The sequence below is a fragment of the Mesoplodon densirostris genome, chromosome 2, assembly GCF_025265405.1.
Source record: "Mesoplodon densirostris isolate mMesDen1 chromosome 2, mMesDen1 primary haplotype, whole genome shotgun sequence".
NCBI lineage: Eukaryota > Metazoa > Chordata > Mammalia > Artiodactyla > Ziphiidae > Mesoplodon > Mesoplodon densirostris.
Genome location: NC_082662.1, coordinates 106,452,282 through 106,473,077, shown reverse-complemented (window position 1 = coordinate 106,473,077; position 20,796 = coordinate 106,452,282). Strand labels below are relative to the sequence as shown.

Here is a 20,796-nt window from a genome sequence, read left to right as displayed (position 1 = left end):
ACCAGTGAATGAGTCATGGTCGTTGTCCTCAAGAAACCCACTGTCTGTTGGTGGGGACAGACAAGTCAGATAAGTTATGATAATTGTGGTAATGGAGGTACGGGAAGGACAGGAGCACACAACTCCAGCCTGGCATGGGGTTAGGAAATGCTTTCCATAGATAGTGATATGTAAGTTGAAATCATTGTAAAAGGTAACTAAAATTTTCCAAAGGAAGGGCAAATAACAGTAGTCATACAAGCATAAGCACAGGCATATAAGTAAGAAATAGCAGAAAGGGTGTAGTGTATTGCATAAAATGTGAGGCTAGGAGTGGCAAAAATGAAAGTTAGGCAGGGGCAAGATCACTCAAGGCCTGGTATCTCATACTTTATCAGTCATACAATGGGAGAACCTAGAAGAGCTCCAAGCAGACGAATGATGTGGTCTAACTTCTATATTAGCTATGTGGAGGATGATTTTGAAGGAGAAAGACAAGTGACAAGAAGAGATAATAAGCGGTTGTAATATTCCAAGTGAGAAATGATCAGGCCTGAACAAGGGCACTGGAGGTGTTGAAACTTAAAAAAATATTAAACAAATTCAGCTGGAGTTGGAGGTCACAAATATGTAGGGGAAAAGAGAGAGGGAAGTTAAGGATGACTCCTAGGTTTCTGGCTTGGATGACTGGATAATGATGCCACCAGTGAGATAGGAGATAGAAAGGGGGGAGAGTTTTAGAGAGAGGAGAAAGGGTGAAGACAAGTTCTATTTTGAACATGTTGAAGCCTGTAGAAGGGGGTAACTGTATTCAGCTGATGATCAGCAGGCCATTGTGCTTGTCAGTCTAAAGCTGAGGAGTGAAGTCTGGGCTAGACATTTGACCATGTCATAGAATAGGATACCAAGTAAGGTACCAAGGTAAGATACCCTGTTCTCAGGGAGTTTGTAGACTAATAGTTAGACTAATTAGTCTACTAATAGTAGACTAATAGTTAGATAGCCAGATAAACAAAGACCACCCTGAAGTGTGGCAAGTGCTATGCTGGGAGTGTACATCACAGTGCTGTGGCAGTCTATCAGGGCACCTAAGCCAGACCCAGGGGAACAGAGAAAAATTCTTCACCTGCAGTATACCTGAAAAAATTAGTCATTAACGTTTATCATCTAGGTCCAATGGACTTTTTTTTAAGTCATTTTATGAATAATTTATTGCATAATAAAGGGATAATAAAAAACAATTTGATAAGGTATTTCAGTAAGAATTGAAACGTAACCAGCCTTTTTATATCAAGTAAATTTTGTGGCACAAGCATCGTAAAAGATGAAAGAATACTGTCACATCTTTCTAGTAAGATGTTCTTATCACAAAATCCTGTATGGTCAAGTTCTTCCTATAGTGACTCACTGAATGAGATGCCATATTTCTACTTTGCCCATAGAAATATATTGTTGACTCATAGGTTCTTGAATTTGAGAAGATTAATCTAGGATATTGTCATCTGAAGACTCAGTGTCTGAGATTCATTTCATATGATCAATCTTAACCTCATCTTTAATAAAGTGCTGCTGTCTGTATCTTTACATTCACCTTTGATTCCTTTAATAATTCTGAAATGTCATCTTTGTTCAGTTGTCTTCTCTTTGCTATTTTGGGCTCAAAATGAAAAAGTCTGAATTCTCAAATCTTTCCAATGAAAGTTAAAAACAGATTACAAACTACACATAAGAATAGAGATGCAAAAATTCTTAACAAAATATTAGCCCACTGAATCCAGCAACATATAAGAGGATTATGTAATATAACATCACCAAGTGGAATTTATCCCAGGAATGTTAGCTATGTTTTTGTATATAAAAAAATCCTAAGACATCCACAAAAAAGCTATTAGAACTAATAGAGCTCAGCAGGGTTACAGAACATAAGATCAGTATAAAAAATAGTGTTTCTACACACTAGCAAAGAATAATCCAAAAATGAAATTAAGAAAACAGTTGCATTCACAGTAGCATTAAGAAGAATCAAATATTTAAGACTAAACTTAACAAAAGAAGTGTAAGGCTTGTACATTGAAAACTGCAAAATATATTTGAAGAAAAATTTAAAAGACCTTAATAAATAGAAAGATATCCTGTTTATGGATTGGAAGACAATGTTGTTAAGATGTCAGTATTCCCCAAATTGTTCTACAGATTCAGCAAAATCCCTATCAAAATCCCAACTGAGTTTTTTGTAGAAATTGACAAGTTGATTCTGAATTCCACATGGATATGCAAGGGACCCAGGATAGTCAAAACAACCTTGGAAAAAAAGAACAAAGTTGGAGGATTCACACTTAACTTATTTTGAAACTTACTCCAAGCACAGTAAGCAAGACTATGTTGTACTGACATAAGAATAAACATATAGATCAGTGTAATAGACTTTTGACATGGCTGCCAAAACAATTCAATGAAGAAAGAATAAATAGTCTTATTAACAAATCGTATTGGAGCAACTGGTTATCCACATGCAAAAGAATGAAGTTGAACCCCTACTTCACCCATATAAAGGAAATTAGCTCAAAATGTATCTAGGGACTAAATATGAGACCTAAAACTATAAAACTGTTAGAAGAAAACATAGGTATAAATCTTCATGACCTTGGCTTAGGCAGTGGTTTCTTAGATATGATGTGATGTCAAAGACACAAGTTTCCAAAATAAAAATAGGTAAATTGGCCACTGTTATAATTCAACAGTAAAAAGACAAATCACCCAATTTTAAAATGGACAAAAGTTGGTATTTACCCAAAGGAGTTGAAAATTTGTGTCCTCACAAAAAACTACAAAGGATGTTTATAGCAGCTATATTAATATTTGCCAAAACTTGGAAGCACCAATATGTTGGTAGGTGAATGGGTAAATAAACTGTAATACATCCAGACAATGGAATATTATTCAACACTAAGAAGAAATGAACTATCAAGCTATAAAAAGATATGGAGGGACCTTAAGTGCATATTACTAAGTGAAAGAAGCCTATCTGGGACTTCCCTGGTGGCGCAGTGTTTAAGAATCCGCCTGCCAATGCAGGGGACACGGGTTCGAGCCCTGGTCTGGGAAGATCCCACATGCTGCGGAGCAACTAAGCCCGTGCGCCACAACTACTGAAGCCCACGCGCCTAGAGCCCATGAACCACAACTGCTGAGCCCACGTGCCACAACTACTGAGCCTGCGCTCTAGAGCCCACATGCCACAATTACTGAAGCCCGCGTGCCTAGAAGCCCATGCTCCGCAACAAGAGAAACCACTGCAATGAGAAGCCCACACACTGCAACAAAGAGTAGTCCCCGCTCGCCACAACTAGAGAAAGCCCGCATGCAACAACAAAGACCCAATGCAGCCAAAAATAAATAAATTTATTTTTTTTAAAAAAAAGATGCCTATCTGAAAAGGCTGCATACTGTATGATTCCAACCATCTGATGTTCCAGAAAAGGCAAAACTACCAAGACAATAAAAAGGTCAGTGGTTGCTGGAGGATGGGGGAGGGATGAATAGAGCACAGAGGATTTTTAGGGCAGTGAAAATACTATAATGACGGATACAAGTCATTATACATTTGTGCAAACCTGTAGAATGTACACCAAGAGTGAACCCTAATATAAACTATGGGTGATTAGACGTGTCAGTGTAGGTTCATCAGTTATAACAAATGTACCACTCTGATGGGGTTGGTGATAGTGAGGGAGACTGCTGAAGGGATATGGGAAATCTCTCTGTCTTCTTCCCAATTTTGTTGTGAGCCTTAAACTGCTATGAAAAATAAAATCTTAAAAAATGGGCAAAAGTTTTGAATAGACAAGAACATGGGAAGATGTTCTATAACATTAACCATTAAGGGAATATAAATCAAAATCACAGTGAGGTACCACTTCACACTCACTAGTGTGACTTTAATTACAAAGACAGACAATAACAAGAGTTAGGATGTGGAGAAATTGGAACCCTCATACATAGCTAGTGAGAATGTAAAATTGTGCAGCTGCTTTGGAAAACAGCCCGGCAGTTCCTCAAAAAGTTAAAAAGAGATTCCAGTCTTAGGTATATGCAGAATAGAATTGAAAACATATGTCCACACAAAAACTTGTACACAAATATTCATATCAGCATTATTCATAACAGTCAAAATGTGGAAACAACCTAAATGTCTGACTAACTGATAGATGGATAAACAAAATGTGGTATATACATACAATGGAATATTAACCTACAAAAAGAATGAAGTACTGATATATCCTGTAGCATGGGTGAACCTTAGAAACATTATGCTAGGTGAAGAAAGCCAGACACAAAAACCATATACTGTATTCCATTTTAATGAAATGTCTGGAATAGGTAAATCTATACAGACAGAAATGTTAGTGGTTGCCAGGGACTTGGGGAGGGAGGGATGGAGAATGACCTAGCTAATGAGCTTAGATTTTCTGTTTGAGATGATGAAATGTTCTGGAACTAGATAGTGGTGATGATTCCACAACTTCGTGAATATACTGAAAACCAGTGAATCGTATACTTTAAAACGTGAATTTTATGGTACATGAATTATATCTGTTTTTTAAAAAGGCTGCAAAGATGTCTCTAGTCTTCTTTTTTTAATTGAGTACAGTTGACTTACAATCCAGTCTTCTTATGTACCTCATATAATATACTTATTTACATGAAAGGTGATGCAGTATTGCAGGTGACATATTAGGAAAACTGACAGATAATGATTTCTCTGTCCTAGGCAATTCCATCGTTCTTTTGGTTTCTTATTATTCTATTGTAGTCTTTTTTGGTATAGTTGGGAATAATTGATGAATAATGATAAAATAATTCTAGGATGATGAAAAAGCAAAATGCTTCAAGATAAAGGAAAAATATAAGAGCACTAAGTATCTATAATGTATCATGGATTTAAGAATGAGTCCAATGGACCAACCCATATGGAAATTATAAGATAGAATGAGTTTTATTCTATTTTTTTAAGTAAGATATATCTTTGTTCTTTGAGAAATCTCTAAGAAAGAATGGAAGTCATGAAATAGCAATCTTTCACAAAGAGTTAGAACTGTTAAAAAAAAAATCTCAAAAACTAAACCTGGGTCCAATGGACCCTGATGGCACACTGAGGATTAAGGAAGTGGTGTCTGAGCTGAATCTTGAAAGACAAATATCACTAGTGAGGCGAAGGAGGGGTTGGGGACAGGGGTCACAGAACTTTTCATTCCAGGTTCAGTGACCTGGAACTGCCAGGATGGGAATCATGCTCAACTTGAGTGACTAGCAAGCCCTGATCCTTAACACAAGAACTGATTGAGCGTCCCAGGCAGCATACAGTCTGAGCTTAGAAGTGGTGTGGTCTTTCTCCGTGATGAAGGCTGTCTTCACGGTGTAAGGAACAACACTGAGCATGGCTGGTGCCTGCTTCATTACTTCATTACTTCATTACTTCATTAGTTTTCACACAACGTTTGGCTTTTCTCACACAGGCTACTTACCAAAAGCTGCTACCTCTGTACTTCCCAAGGTCCTTAAAGGAGGAGAGTTGCTCATTGCCATACCTACCTGCAGATATTGGCAATGCAGAAGGGGAGCCTGTGGTACCCGAACGGCAGATAAGAATAAGTGAAAAGCCTGGCGCCCCGGAGGGTGAGTTCTCCTTTTCTCACTTTCCCTCTTAAGGAAGCAAAGGCTCTGGTAAACATCAGCCACCAAAGAAGTAGGAAGTTCAGCCTGACCCTTGGGAGGTTATTAGTGTGACACTAAGATCAAGACCAACTTAGGTGTTTTTAGAGTCTTATTCTTGTTAAGGTTTATTCTTTAAATTTAAAAAACATATATATGTATTTTATATATATACACACACACACACACACACACATAGTAGAGATTCAGAGATGGATATGACAACATTTTTACCCTCATGAAGTTTATAGTTTCATGCAGGACACTGTTGAGGAAGCAATCAAGTATATTATCATCTAAAATTTTCAGCAGCTTCAACTGTGTCCTCTGAAAGTCATACCTAACATTAAATACTGAAACAAGAATGCTGTTTTGTTTTGTTTCTTTAGGTTACATACCCCTGTTGATTGAAGTGATAGTAGAGCAGGGTAGGATGGGAGCTCCTCTGAAGCTGTTCTGTATGACAGCTTGTACTGATCTTCTTGGATACATGTTTAAGAGAGACATGTATCTTCTTGGATACATGTTATCGGAGACATGCCTCACGAGCTTCATTGCTGGAACTTGATCTCAAAATTCAGCAGTTTAAGAATTGCTGTGAGATTCCTGCTGTGAACACTTTTAAATAGCATCAAGTTAAAATCTATAGAAGGCTACTCATCTCTTTTTTATCACCAATATTTTTATCAGGAAATGTCTGTGAACCAAGCTTTCCTGGAGGGGTACTCATGTACTTTTAGGGAGCCACCAATAGAGTACAGCCTTGAAATGTGCCCAGCATCATTTGGAAATCCTCATAATTGTGACTACCACAATAGAATATAATTTTTCTTAAATGCGTAAAAGTTTTTTATATGTCAAGGGATAATAAAAAGCAGAATCAGTTGAGATAGCAGTGCTGGGCAGTCATTAGCCAAAAGGTTCCCTTCTATCCCCCATCCTCAAAGACTGCTTGATTTGCATCCATATCTCAGAAAATATTGTTACCTCATAGGCTCTAGTGTTCATAAATATTTTCAGTTAGAATATAGAATCTGTTAAAATAGATGTAAAATCAGCCTTACCTGAGGGATTGAGAGAAGATTCATTTATGGGTATTTTTTTTAATAAAGGCACACTCAGCCCTTGCCTGTCACAGTTTGAGGAGCAGTGGTATAGATGTGAGGAGGTCCCAGCTGAATGGCCTCAGGTGGTGGCATTGCCTTGGGGAGCTCCCCTGCCATGGTCCAAGGAGTTTGTCTGTTTGCTTTTCTTTCTTTAAAAAATAATTTTTTTAAACAGATCTAGTGAGGCAGTGAGGAACACATTAAGAGATGATTCATTCCCAAGGGACTGGCTGCTAGCCAAACGTAAAATGATCATATGGATAAATCAGAAAGGTAACATTAATTTGTAGTGAGAACTGTAACTCTTATGTACCAGAATGATTATGTAGGCATGACCAGTGTAGAAGATCAGAACGTTAGTCAAAACATATCTTAGTGAATGTGGATCACACCCTGAGATCCTGGTCCATCCATCTTCCTTCAGGAGTTACCTGACAAAAGGACTGAAGATTATGTACCAGCCAGTCAAGTACTCCCTTCTTAAACAATTCTGGATAAATGACCCCAAACATTTTTCTTTATATTTCTCTTTCGTTAGATATTGTGCTACAGTTCATCTTTAAACCCACATACAGTATAATTGCTTCTATCTTTTTGTTTATTACTACATTCTACTCTTTTCTTCCTAAGGTTACACCTAGGTCCCCTTGATTTGATTTCATGTGTTCCTAAAACTTCCATCCTACATGGACAGGTGGTTTCTTTCATTATTTCTGTTCTTCAAATGCCTGAATCTGATTTCAGTTTCATTCTCAAAAAATAACCTTAACCCTGTTTTTTTTGAGCTTCTGTGCACTCATCCCTATAGCAGCATTCACAATCTGTTTGTAGCGTTTACTGTCAAGTTTTGCCATCTCTATTGATAGTATTTTTGTTGCAGACAACCAAGAAGAGGAGGATGAAGGCTTGGGAGTTGATCTCTCTTTCATTGGCTCTCATGCTTTTGCTCGAATGGAAGGAGATATTGATAAGCAAAGAAGACTCATCCTTCAAGGACAGTTATCAGAGGCAGCCCTGCAGAAGCAGCATCAAAGAAAGTAAGGCAAACCCCTTTGGACTGGCAGACACATAAGGACATGAGAAAGAAGAAGGGGCCTACCTCTGCTAAATGATCTACACGTAACGTGGTCTCATTTATTCTTCATGACAATCCACTAAGAAAGATATGTCCCCACTTTGTAGATGCAGAAATTCAAAGTTAATTTATCAGTGGACACCGTTAGTATGTGATGAAGTCAGTGTTCAGATGCATCTCTGATTTCAGAGCTCCTACTCTTTCTACTGCGATTGTAGTGTCTTTGGGTGAGATTATATTCTAAAAGCAGAAAATAGGGGAAGGAAAAAACCAAGTTACAAAGTTTTTATGTAACATTACTATACTTATAGTTAAAGCATAATCTATGGTTGTATTAACGTTAAAAGAGCTTTATTTCCCCCTGATTTATCCCAGGGACCTTATAAAGCCATTCCATTTCTTTTAGGTGTTTTCTAAAGCAATTCTGAATAACTCCTTTTTGAAACATAAAGAAAAGCAGCTTTTGTACTTCTGGGTAAGCTTGTCCAAGGATTAACAAACAGTCCTTGGAAAACTAGCTGCTTTTCAAAAAATGTTAAAGGAAAGGAAAAATCATACACCATAATTGATTAATATTCATTATCTTATAGGGTTGGTTGAGGGAGATAACATCTCATAGGATTGTTGTGAGTGTTAAATAAGATGTAATGAGCTTAGCACAGGACCTGGTACTTAGCAAGCTCTTAAAATTGTTCACTGCTGTTCTCTTTAATACTGAGCAAATTATGGTCTATTTTACCTTTGAGCTTTGGTACTTGCCATCCCTTTTGACTGGAATACTCTCGTTCTTCAATTCCTGCTTATTCTCCAGGTTTCAGCTCAGAAGTGATTGCCTCTAGAAACTTATCTCCCTGGAGATAAGTTGGAATAGACAGAATAGAAGTCTGGAATCAATGCCTCCTCCATATGCTTTTTTTTTTTTCTTTTTTTTTTTTTACATCCTGTACTTAACCAAAGGATAGCCTAGCACTTATCACACTGTACTGTAATGATGTGTGGCTGTTGTTAGTCTCCATGTATAAAGTGGGAGTCAGTCTAGATGATCTCTGGAGTCCATTATAGAATTAGAATTTTGTTTTTCCTGAGTTCCTGGTCTTCACTTTATTCTCCCTTTTTTAAAAAAATAAATATATTTATTAATTTTTGGCTGCATTGGGTCTTCATTGCTGCACACGGGCGTTTCTCTAGTTGCAGCAAACGGGGGCTACTCTTCGTTGCAATGCACAGGCTTCTCATTGCAGTGGTTTCTCTTGCTGCGGAGCACAGGCTCTAGGCATGTGGGCTTCAGTAGTTGTGTCACACGGGCTCAGTAGTTGTGGCTCGCGGGCTCTAGAACACAGGCTCAGTAGTTGTGGTGCACGGGCTTAGTTGCTCTGTGGCATGTGGGAATCTTCCCAGACCAGGGCTCGAACCTGTGTCCCCTGCATTGGCAGGTGAGTTTTTAACCACTGCACCACCAGGGAAGTCCAGTTCTCCTTTTATTTTCATGAACAAAAGCTAATTAGTCACTAGGGGGCACCAATGAACAGCTTTTCTAAAGGCAAGCACAATCGAATGACAGTTTCAGTGGTTTCTGAACTTGGCCATGTGTATGAATCATCTGGCAAACATTTTTCTTTAAATACAGTGACTGGGCTTTCCCTCACATGACTGGGATTTGGCCTCTATATATATTTTAAAACTTTTTCACATCATGATTCATGTACAACTAGATTTGGGTACCTTTTTTTTGGACTAGGGCAGTGGTTCTCAAACTGTTTGGTCTCAGGTCCCCTTTGCATGCTTAAAAATTATTGAGGACCCCAAAGAGCTTTTGTTTTTACCTGGCTTATACCCACTAATATTTATCATATGATAAATTATTTGTTAATTCATTTAAAAATAACCCATTATGTTTTTATGAAAAATAACTATTTTTTAAGTTAGTGAGAAATGTAGTGTTTTACATTTTTGCAGATATTTTAATGTTTGACTTAATAGAAGACAGCTGGATTCTCATATCAGCATTCAAACTGTTGCAATACTTTGATTTGGGTGAAGTATATGAAGAAAATTTGACCTTATTCAGATACGTAGTTGGAAAAAGGAGTATTTTAATAGCCTTTTCAAATAGTTGGGGATATTCTTTGATATTACACCATAACTCAATAAATGGTAGTTTCATAATGTTGTAATATTGAATCTCAAACCACATTTATGAATTTTTGTATTGTTATATTAAAATGTGTTGTTTTATTCTGCACTTTGAGTAGATTTTATAATAGGAATTTAGAGCATGAATTTACAAGATGATGTGTTGGTCTTCTGGAAAATATTGACTCACTGAATTATTCAGTTGTTCCAAATATTGACACATTACATTACACAATATCAAAAACTTATATTTGATAATATCACCACTGATCTCATCAGAAAAGTCCTTAAGTATTAGAAACTGTTAGCTTCTGGTGGTAGATACAAATTTTCTAACATTATATCTATATTTTAAAGCTCGAATTTTATCACTGGTAACAATTACTGTTGGTTGTTTTTCTTGAAATGGCAGGGTCACTTTATTCATTTTTGACAAAACATCTGCCAAATACTCATGTTAAATAACCACAGTTTGTCTGCCAGTCATTAGTTGAAGAAAAGTGGTGTTCCATGAAAAAAAGCAACTGATTCATCTTGCAAGTCAAACAAGTAGATCTTTTTTTCAGGACAACCTCATGCTTTGGTCTGCAGAAATGCTTTATGTGTTCTTCCCATTTTGTGACATATTAATATTAAAAAGATGTATTTCCAAGCATTAATGAATAAAATTAATAATTTTTTCTTCCTCATCAAAGACATTCTTAAATGAAACTGGCTTTTTTTTTCCTGTGAGTATTTTGGCAATTAAGAACACAATGACTACTAGGACAATCTGGTGCTTCCACCTGAATTCATGCTAAAGCAGCAGTAGTTTTATCCAACAGTTGCTTTTGCACCATCAGTGCATATGTCAACACAGTGAAAAAAAAAATGATGTTTTGGTGTTATTATGAAAATAGTTTTGACCTTGCAAAACCCCTTGAAAAAGTATTGGGACTATGCACCACACTTTGAGAACCACTGGTCTGTGGTCTCTCAGCAGTACATTATAGTTGAAAGGAGTTTTGGTAATTATCTGATACAGCTTTCTGAAATGTCGTACAAAGTGTACAAGCATTAGAATTACCAGGGGTGCTTGCTAAAAAGTCATAGGCCCCACACCAAACTTTCTGAATCAGAACCTCTGTGGGAAGGCCTCAGGAATCATCCTTCTAAGGTTTCTTAGATGATTTCTTAGATGATTTTGTACCTGATCTGGTCTGATCCCTCTAATTTACAGAAGGGTGAATTGATCACCAAGAGTGACTTGACCAGAGTTACAGCTAATTGAGGACGAGCCTTCAAGGTGGCTACTGCAGCTCATCTCCCTTCTCTACTACCATTTCCAAGCACCTACACAGACCAGCTTCAGAGAAGCTGGGAAAGGACCAGACACATTTTGTTTTCATATACAGAGAACTGCTTTGTTACCACCTTTCTCAAATCAGTTATCTTATTCTCTCCTCTCTCTTTTCCCTCTCTCTGTCTCTCTCTGTCTCTGTCTCTATCTCACACACACACACCTTTTTCATTTTTGCATGAGTGATACAGATAAAGTGGCATTTGTTTGTGTCTGGACTAGATACTTGCCTGTCTGTATTGCTCTCTTTAATGAGATTTCACTTAATAATGACTTAATAATGTTTCACTTAATAATGACTTAATAATGACTTAATAATGACTAGTTCAAGCCAGTTTAAAATGAATCTGTATTTACTGAGTCCATGCTTTCTGGAAAGGGGTCATCAGCAAAGGGGTAGCTTCTAGGAAGGAATATGAATACAGCATGTAAAGCATTGTCCTTTTTGGTAGAAGGCCATGATCTTGAGATTCAAGTTAGTCACATAGTTGACAGTTTCCAGTCGGTTCAGGAAACATTGGATATTTACTCTGTACAAGATAATATTCTAGAACTGAAATATACAGATAAAGAAAGTAGTCTCTCTAGTCTAGAAATTCATGAGTGAGCCACACTACCTTCACATGTCATGGTGTGTTCTGTGCGGTGCTCAGGTTGTGCGCATCCAATTAACACATAGCTACAGGCTTGGGGAAGAGCACAGCCTGTGGTTCCCAGAGCTTGAACCAAGAAACAAAGGCGTGGTAGGTACCCCTGCCACTCACTTCCCTTGAGTGATAAGTTACATCTGAATCAAAAGATTTTCAAATTTCCTATTCCTGTGCCCCATGTCTGTGATAATTAAAGATGAGATCTTGTCAGCAGCTCAGAAGTGTGACCCAGGAAACCTAGGCCCTTTCAGAGAGACCATGAGGGCAAAACTCTTTTTATAATCTTACTAAGACTTATTTGCTCTTTTCATTCTCATTCTTGTAGTGTTCAGTGTAGTTTTCCAGAGAGTGCTTAATGTATGATATTGCAGTAGGTTAAATGCAGAAGCAGATGTAAGAATCAAGCATAAATTAAAGAGATTTGCAAAAATGTAAGAGTGTAACTCTTCTCCCTAAATATAGCTTATTTAAAAATAAAAAGTTATTTGTGTTCACATAATAGGTTTTCATTATTTTTGAATTAATAATTTTTTTTTTTTTTTTTTTTGCGGTATGTGGGCCTCTCACTGTTGTGGCCTCTCCCGTTGTGGAGCACAGGCTCCGGACACACAGGCTCAGCAGCCATGGCTCACGGGCCTAGCTGCTCCGCGGCACGTGGGATCCTCCCAGTCCGGGGCACGAACCGGTGTCCCCTGCATCGGCAGGCGGACTCTCAACCACTGTGCCACCAGGGAAGCCCAATAAATATTTTTTATAAATCTCTCTTTTTATTTCTAAAATGGTAAATATTGGTAGGTGTAACTGACATAAATATGAAAGGGTCCTGAGACTCAGAAGTTTGGGAATTGATGACTAATCGTTTAGGAGTTTACTATATAACTGAGCTGTAGGTCATCTGTTTACATACTCTGCCATGGCTACATGTTTAAGACTGTAGTTTTAAATTTTTATTTCTCTTACTCTTTCTAAATCAGGATTTTATTTACACAGGTTGAGTTTGGTTTCTGTTATGTTTGTTGATCAAGTTGAACAAATGATAATTTTTTTTAAATCTCTTAGGAAGTAAGTAGATCTTTAGTTAGAATTATCTTTTTGAAAGCCTTCAATTCTTCCTTCAGTAACAAAACCAATGGTCACATGGATCGGCTATAGGGTTAGATCATTCCTTTCATAGCATTGTCTTGTCTCTGTGTAATAATTCGCTTGAACATCTAAAATAATTAGATATGTTGTCTAGGTCTTGATTAACATTTCCAGGTCTTCCATCCAGTTGTGACACAGTTTGGGCATATCACTCTTAAAATTATTTCACAAGAACTTTCTTCTTTTTCATTAGTGTTCCTTGGTTGGCTTAAGATCCAGTTGCCTATAACTCTTATGTCATTTCTCACAGTAAAAACTTAATCTCATTCATTATTAAATATTTATTGAGCCCTTACTAATGTGCCAAGCTAGAAACATAATAAAGTGTCACACAAGACAGATACAGCCCCAGGCCTCATTGAGCCTAGGGTCTTGCAAAGGAGAGAAATGTTAAACTAATTATTGTATGAAAAATGTTTTTAAATTACGAGGTGCAATAAGAGTGTATAACAAGGACTTTAACTAAGTCTAGTGTGGGATAGTTGCATGAAGTCAGGAAAAGCTTCTGTTAATTAATTCTATTTTGTACATCTGAGTTCCAATTTAAAAATTTTTTTTTCTTCACAGTTCATTGAATACATAGTTACTGAGTGTCAGGAACTACCCTAGAAATTTGCTAGAAATATAGAGACAACTAAGATATAGTCCCTATCTTGAGGTCCGACAGAGTAGAAGCAAATATTGCAGTGAGTGGGTAAAGCCTTGTGCTGATCTTTGTGATATAAAGAAGGGAGAAGTTAGTTCTATAACAGGCCTGGACCTTGCCTCCACTTCCCCTCACTCCACCCCCGACCCCCACTCCTACCCCTGCCAGTCCCCACCTTAGCGTACATACTTGATTGATACAGTATTTAGATGTCTGCTGTATTGCTTATCTCACTGGGTCTTATTACAATGTTAGTTGTCTTTGTAATATGTCTGTCTCATATATTCAACCTTAAACTCTGAAGCCAAGGGCCTTTTATTATTCTTCTCAGGCCTCCAAAATACCTTGAATAATACTCATGTTTATTATTTTATTCAACAAAGATTTGAGTCCTTGCTATGATGCAGGCATTGCATTTATTCCATAAATCTTTGAAAATGAGCTAATGAATACACAGAGAGTATAGAAAGTAACAGGTATTTACTGAATTCCTGTTACATGTTCTGTGCCATGACGTGTAGTGCTCATAAGACATTTAAGACATATTATTCTGTTTAGTCTTGATGTGGAGATGGCTTAATCATAAAACAATTAGAAAGCAGGACAATAGGGGAGTTAGTGTAAATAACGTAGGAAATAGCTCTGTATGAAAATATGGAATAGTACATATGAATAGGGAGAACTACAATAAACACAGATCCTTTCTTGACTTGCAAATTATATCTTAAACTAAAATTATAAGTTATTGTCTTTGAATTCAATTTGCACAGGTGGGCACGTTTCTAAATTTAAAAACATAGACTATAGAACTATGCAATTCTAAGTATTGTTTTCACAAACAATAACAATTTCTGTGAAACTAGCAGGCATATCACTTGTTGATTACAATCCGTATGTAATAGACTTCCTATTAAATATCCTTAGTTGTGTGATTGTACTTCGTAGCTGAAAGGTGTCCTACATAAACACCGTTTTGCAAATGAGGAAACTGAGGTCCATAGAGGTGAAACTACTTTACGGAGATTGCATAGGAAGTGATAGCGTGAGGACCCAAGTATCCTCTCTTCTGGTTTAGTTTTGTTTGTTTGTTTGTTTGTTTTTATGTTGTGGGATGTTGCCATATGTGACCTAGATGCTTCAAAGTTGCTTTTCATGCATTTAGGTACCTTGAAAGCTTTTTTCACAATTAAGTAAGTGGCACTTTGAATTTTAAGAAACCAAGTATGAAATAGTAGAAAAAGTACTGACCTTTCCAGCAAACTGGAGACTTGAGTGCAACTTCAAATTCAACTCTACCATTAACTGGTAACTCTAAGATTAATTTGACCTTTTTCAGATCGCTTCCACTCTTTGAGATCTTTATGTTTCTTCCAGTTTCAATATCCTCTTAGCCAAAGCCAAACTGCCATCTCTATGATCTGGTATATGGAGTATCAGTACAGCTACTTTGATTATTAGCCAGTCATTAAATAAGCCTGGACTTCCCAGAAAAAATTACCTACTTTCTTTATGGTCCAACATAACATGTACAACACTTACCTGTTTTTCTTCTGAAAAGTAAACTTCTTGAGGGTCTGACCATGTCTGTTCACTAGAGTATTCTCAATACCTCTTGTGTAGTAAGCACTCAATAAGTCTTTGTTGAATGAGTGAACATCTGTTGTGGAGAACTGCTATTGCTTTAGGCCTTCTTTGCTTTTTTTTTTTTTTTTTAGTAGGGGAAGATAACAGTATTTAAAAACAATGTTAGTTTGAGTACTTGGTATCTTAGCCAATTATATAAGTAGTCTTCATTTTCTCATAAAGGATTTTTAAAAATCATCTAGTGTGAATACCTTCCTTTCTCAGTAACTCATTTTTTTTAATCAATAACAGTACAGATTCTGCATAGTGTAACAGCCTCTTTAACTCCTTTCTTATTATAATAAGACATCATTCTTTAGGAACACACAGATAAAAACAGGTCTCATTTATAAATTTACAACTGTTCATTATAATAATTATATCCTTTATTTCTCTAGTTATAATCGCTGGTTGTGTCAAGCAAGATCTGAGGATCTATCTGATATTGCTTCTCTAAAAGCCTTATACCAAACAGGTGAGCTTAAGGATATGGTAACTTATTCTTTTACTGATTAAGAACCTTACTTAGCATGCTATTAGAGACTTCACTTTTCTCTGATTTTGTCCATTTTATCTCTGAATAGATTTTTTTTGTACAATGAAGATAGTTTTTGCTCATCATCAAGATCTTCAAAGTAACATCTCAACCTATAAGATTTTCAGCTAGTAATTCTACATTGGCCAACTGCATTTCTTCTCAATGTCCTTTTTCCTATCTTTTAATTTTTTTCTACTTTTAAAAGTACTATAATCCTGCTGTACAAAATTCAAACCTTACATAAATAAATAACAGAGACAGTGAAAGTTATCAGATTCCCCCTTTATATTTCTTTTCCAGGCAGTACTTGTTAATTTTCAGATTTGAGTTCCATTTAGTTTTTCCTGGATCACTGATGTTATTAAAAGTTGTAGTATGCTTAAACAAAAAGCTATTTATAAAAAAATCTTTACCCTCAACCTTACCTTTGGCTGTCCCTGATTTAAAACCTGTAAGAGGGCTTATTTTAAAAGTAAGGGCAGTCATCAAAACTTCATGAAGCTGGGGAAAAAAAAAAAAAGAAAGGGGATGTTTTCCACATAGTAAAAGAAATCTGAAGATGAAATCTGAAAAACTTATGTTCCTGGTTTTCAGTCTTTTACATTTGGTAGAATATTTTTATAACGTCAGAGCCCAGGACAGATGATATTCTTGGAATAAAGTTTCTGGGTGCTGATTACATTTCCTGTTTGTAGGTGTTGATAACTGTGGTCGCACGGTAATGGTGGTAGTTGGAAGAAACATTCCTGTAACATTAATAGATATGGACAAGGTAAGCAGTTAAAAAGCTTTGTTTTATAAATAACGTTGATTTAAAAAATAAGTAGGACATGAATTTGGAATCAGGGCTTAGAATATGAGACAGAATTGAGTATCTGTGATAGAGTAGCAGCCCTGATTCTGCAAGTTGGCACATAGCATTTCAGTAAGGGGTTTGGTTTTGCACGCTGGGAGAAACGGAAATACTGAATTGCCATACTGTGATCTCCAAAAATGCAGCTGCTTTGTTTTGGCTATTATGTAACTGGCAAGTTTTTGGTTGGACTCATTTTGTATTATAACTGTACTAATAATCAAATTCTGCTTTTCTTGAAACAAGAAACATTAACTCTTTTATCTCTCTGAAGAGAAGAAGTAGTTAACCCAAGATGTCATAATTTCGTAATCCCTTCTTTTGGAGGTAAAGGACAGAAATAGATGATTCATAGCAGAAGAAATGGTATTACTGGTAAACAAGAAAGTGTTCAACCTGATTAGTAGTAAAAAAAAAAAAAGTGAATTAAAATGAGATCTCTTTTTTCACCTTCAAAACTAGCCATTACTTTTACTTTTTTTGTTTTTTTGTTTTTTTGATAGATAAGAAGTGATTTATTAGAATAGGACACTTGTGAGGCTTACAAGCGGGTGGGCAAGAAGGTGCCACACCCCGAGACCTTAGCGGGCTGCATTTTTATAATTAAAGGAAAAGTGGTGAGGGGGAGAAGACCACCTTCTTCCTCATTCTGAGTAGACATCACGCTTCTGTTGTCATTTTCTCCTCCATGTCAGGCGGGGGAGTTTTCTTGTCCCTACATGGTCAAGCTGGGACTGTCATCAAAATTAGCCATTACTTTTAAATAATAATCATTGTTACCAAAGATGAATTGAAACTGTCAAAGTGGTCACGCCCACTGACCCATTAATTCCATTTCTGAGAATTTGTACTAAGGAAATAATCCTAGGTTTGAAAGTAGCTATAGGCCCAGAAATTGCCCAAATTGGAATACTTGGGCAAGGGACAACTGAATCCACGGGATAAATATGTAGATCTTCCTAGAACAATTGTAATAGACACAGACTGCAAAGGAGGAGAATCACTTTAATAAATAATTCTTAACCATAGTAAAAAAAAAATGTACTCAAAAGTGTAAAAATTAAATACAATTTTAAGATAAAACACAGTTGTGCAAAAGCGGATAATTGTATCTGGCTAAGCCCTTAAACTCCTGGTCACTGGTGTTTGGGTAAAAAAAACTGTGGAAGCCCTGGATCGGGCATGTTACTCACAGGCTCATTTGTGGCCCAAATTATAACTTAAATTCCTAACAGGTAATTATTACGCATCCACAAATGGAATGTTCTGTGACCCTGAAAAATTATGGTTATAGAGGCAAGTACTATAGAGAAATGTTTATGGTATAATATCAATAGGAGAAGAAACAACAGCTTGTATGTACATTGACCTTTCTGTGGGGGAGGGTGGGCATGGTGCGAGTTTATGCATATCAGTATCTCAAAATGGATTTCATAGTTTTAGGGAGAATTTGTTTTCTACATTTTTCTGTCATATGGCTGTACTCTTTATAATGAAAAAGATTCAAGCTAAAGACGGGGAATTTGAAGCTGAAAATGGATATCTTGATTGCCTTGGGGAGGAGGTGGTGAGTGGATAGAAAGAGGACCAGAAGCAGTCTGGTAAGAGCAGAAATAATAATAAAAATACACAGGGCTTCCCTGGTGGCGTAGTGGTTGAAAGTCCGCCTGCCGATGCAGGGGACACGGGTTCGTGCCCTGGTCTGGGAAGATCCCACATGCCACGGAGGCTTCACATCCGGAGCCTGTGCTCCGCAACGGGAGAGGCTGCAACAGTGAGAGGCCCGCGTACAGCAAAAAAAAAAAAAAACCACATACACACAGGGGAAAAAACAACTGACAATCAGTATGACATTCATTCTCAGCATTAATAATGTGATTGATACCCCAATAAAAGCATAAACCCCTGCCTTTGATTCTGGTGTGTACGTACGTGGTGTTCTGGATGTTCGTGATGTATCATTTCATATATATTGTGAAGTCCAAACCAGGTAGCAACTGGAAAGATACTGTGTTTCCTTAGTGCCCTCCTCTGTCTGCTCTGGTAGCAGTTGGACTCATGCTAACTAATCCCTGTTAGTCCATTCAAGTTAATGCCAAGGACTCCCCTGAGGAGGAATGGGGAAATAACCTGTTTGATAGTAATCCTTCAGTTGTTACCTCTTAGCTTCCTCTTTGTCATGGTTTATAGCTACACCACTGGGTCATGCTGGTCCTGCCCATATCGTGTCTCTGCTTTGTGTTTAAGGTTTCTCTTAAATTGCATCCTTCTTGTAATGGCATATTCCTCTAACTGATCCAGGTCACATTAAGTTTGAGGCAGAGCAGGGAAGTGCTGCCCAGCCCACTGCCGTCTCCTCACTAAACCTGTTCTCATTTTCCTCATTCAGTTCAAAATGAAAGTTGCTAACAAAATTAGCCCTCAAAGTGAGCCATGTGAGGCATCACTCCTAATGTCCTTGTATAGTAATTCTTGGTTACATGAGAGCCATTAGTCCGTTTCTTAGTGGAGACTGCAAAGACTTTCACCAAATGCAGGTAGAACCTTCAAGAATGATTAAAAGTCTAGAAATTCTCCTTCTAATGGTTTTGATACCGTTATTCCAGAGAGGGAAAACCTGGTAGTTGACTGAAGAGCTCTTTTGAGTATATGAAGAGTTGTTTGAAAGGATGGAGACTGGTGGTTCTCCTCCATCACTTAGAACAAGACAGAAAGGGACCATACTGTAGCATTATGTGAACTACTAAACACTGGCATGAGACACTTCCCCTGAAGATCTTTTTAAAGAGGTACTGGTTAGTCTGAGATGTCTCTCTGCAGTGCCTGAGGCACAGATTAGATTAATCTTCTGGGTTTTTTTCTCTCTTGGCATCTGTGAAATAGACCACTGTACAAAATGATCATTATCTTTATTTTTCTTCTAGGCTCTCTTATATTTTATCCATGTAATGGATCACATTGCTGTGAAGGAATACGTATTAGTGTATTTTCACACACTGACCAGTGAATACAATCACCTGGACTCTGACTTCCTGAAGAAACTCTACGATGTTGTTGATGTCAAGTTAGTTATCTTCTCAAATTATGAAGGGGGAAGGCAGCTTTTTTCTTTCCGAGTATTAAGCAATAGCAAACAGCGTTGTGTATTTTGTGAAAGGATAGTTCATGTAACTAAGATTTTTATTTTACTTAGATTGGATATTTTAATAATAGGCCCTCCTTAACTCCAGTTTATTTTGTATCAAAGTAAATTCGTATGTAAACTTTTTCCTGCTTTTAAACACCTGGAAAAAGAGTTAACTGTTCATAATGGTGACTGGTTTTAGACATGGCTTATACTGACCCTTTTTTTTAATTTTCAATCAGGTACAAGAGGAATTTGAAGGCTGTTTATTTTGTTCATCCGACATTTCGTTCAAAGGTAGGTATTTTTCTTTTTAGCTAAATCTTGAATTTAAGTGCACTACATGCCTGCGTATTAAGATATATTTCATCATCTTAATTCATTCTATCACCGTTGTGACTGCTGATTTCTTTGTTTACCCTTCCTTTTTAAGTGATCTTGAGTTGTGGTCCTAATATTTTGGTCCCATGTAACTCCAGTATCTTTGTAGGCGATCTTAACAGGCCTCTAGTCCCTCAGTCCTTGCCTCTTCGTGCTCTTTGTTAATCTGGGCTTTTTTCTGCCCTTGCTCCTGGCTAACTCCTATTTATCCTTCAGAGCTCAGGTCAACAATTACTTTCTGTAAAAAAAACCTCTCTGATCAATCCTGCCACTAGTAGGTACTCCTGCATTGTAGTTCCTTAAGATTTTCTAGTGTTCTTTCATTGTTTTTAATTCTAATTACTAGTTTAATTTTCTACCTTATGTGTTAGCCTGCCAGATCTCTGAGAGTTACTATATAGCTGTCTTGCTCATAATTACATCCCTAATATCTAATCCTGCATCTTGATTTCGTCAAGGTATCTAGTCCTTTGGTCCTTTTACTTTTTCTGAAA

At 37.0% G+C, this 20,796-nt stretch overlaps 1 protein-coding gene across 1 annotated transcript in view; it reads left to right on the top strand.

Annotated features, from left to right (window-relative positions):
- GDAP2 (ganglioside induced differentiation associated protein 2) overlaps window positions 1–20,796 on the top strand; it is a 71,534-nt gene that overhangs the window by 35,927 nt on the left and 14,811 nt on the right. The window contains exons 7-12 of the mRNA XM_060090361.1: window positions 5,496–5,655; window positions 7,678–7,834; window positions 15,805–15,881; window positions 16,640–16,716; window positions 19,722–19,861; window positions 20,164–20,218. Of these exons, the coding sequence (XP_059946344.1) occupies window positions 5,496–5,655; window positions 7,678–7,834; window positions 15,805–15,881; window positions 16,640–16,716; window positions 19,722–19,861; window positions 20,164–20,218 (666 nt within the window). The remainder of the gene's footprint in view (window positions 1–5,495; window positions 5,656–7,677; window positions 7,835–15,804; window positions 15,882–16,639; window positions 16,717–19,721; window positions 19,862–20,163; window positions 20,219–20,796) is intronic.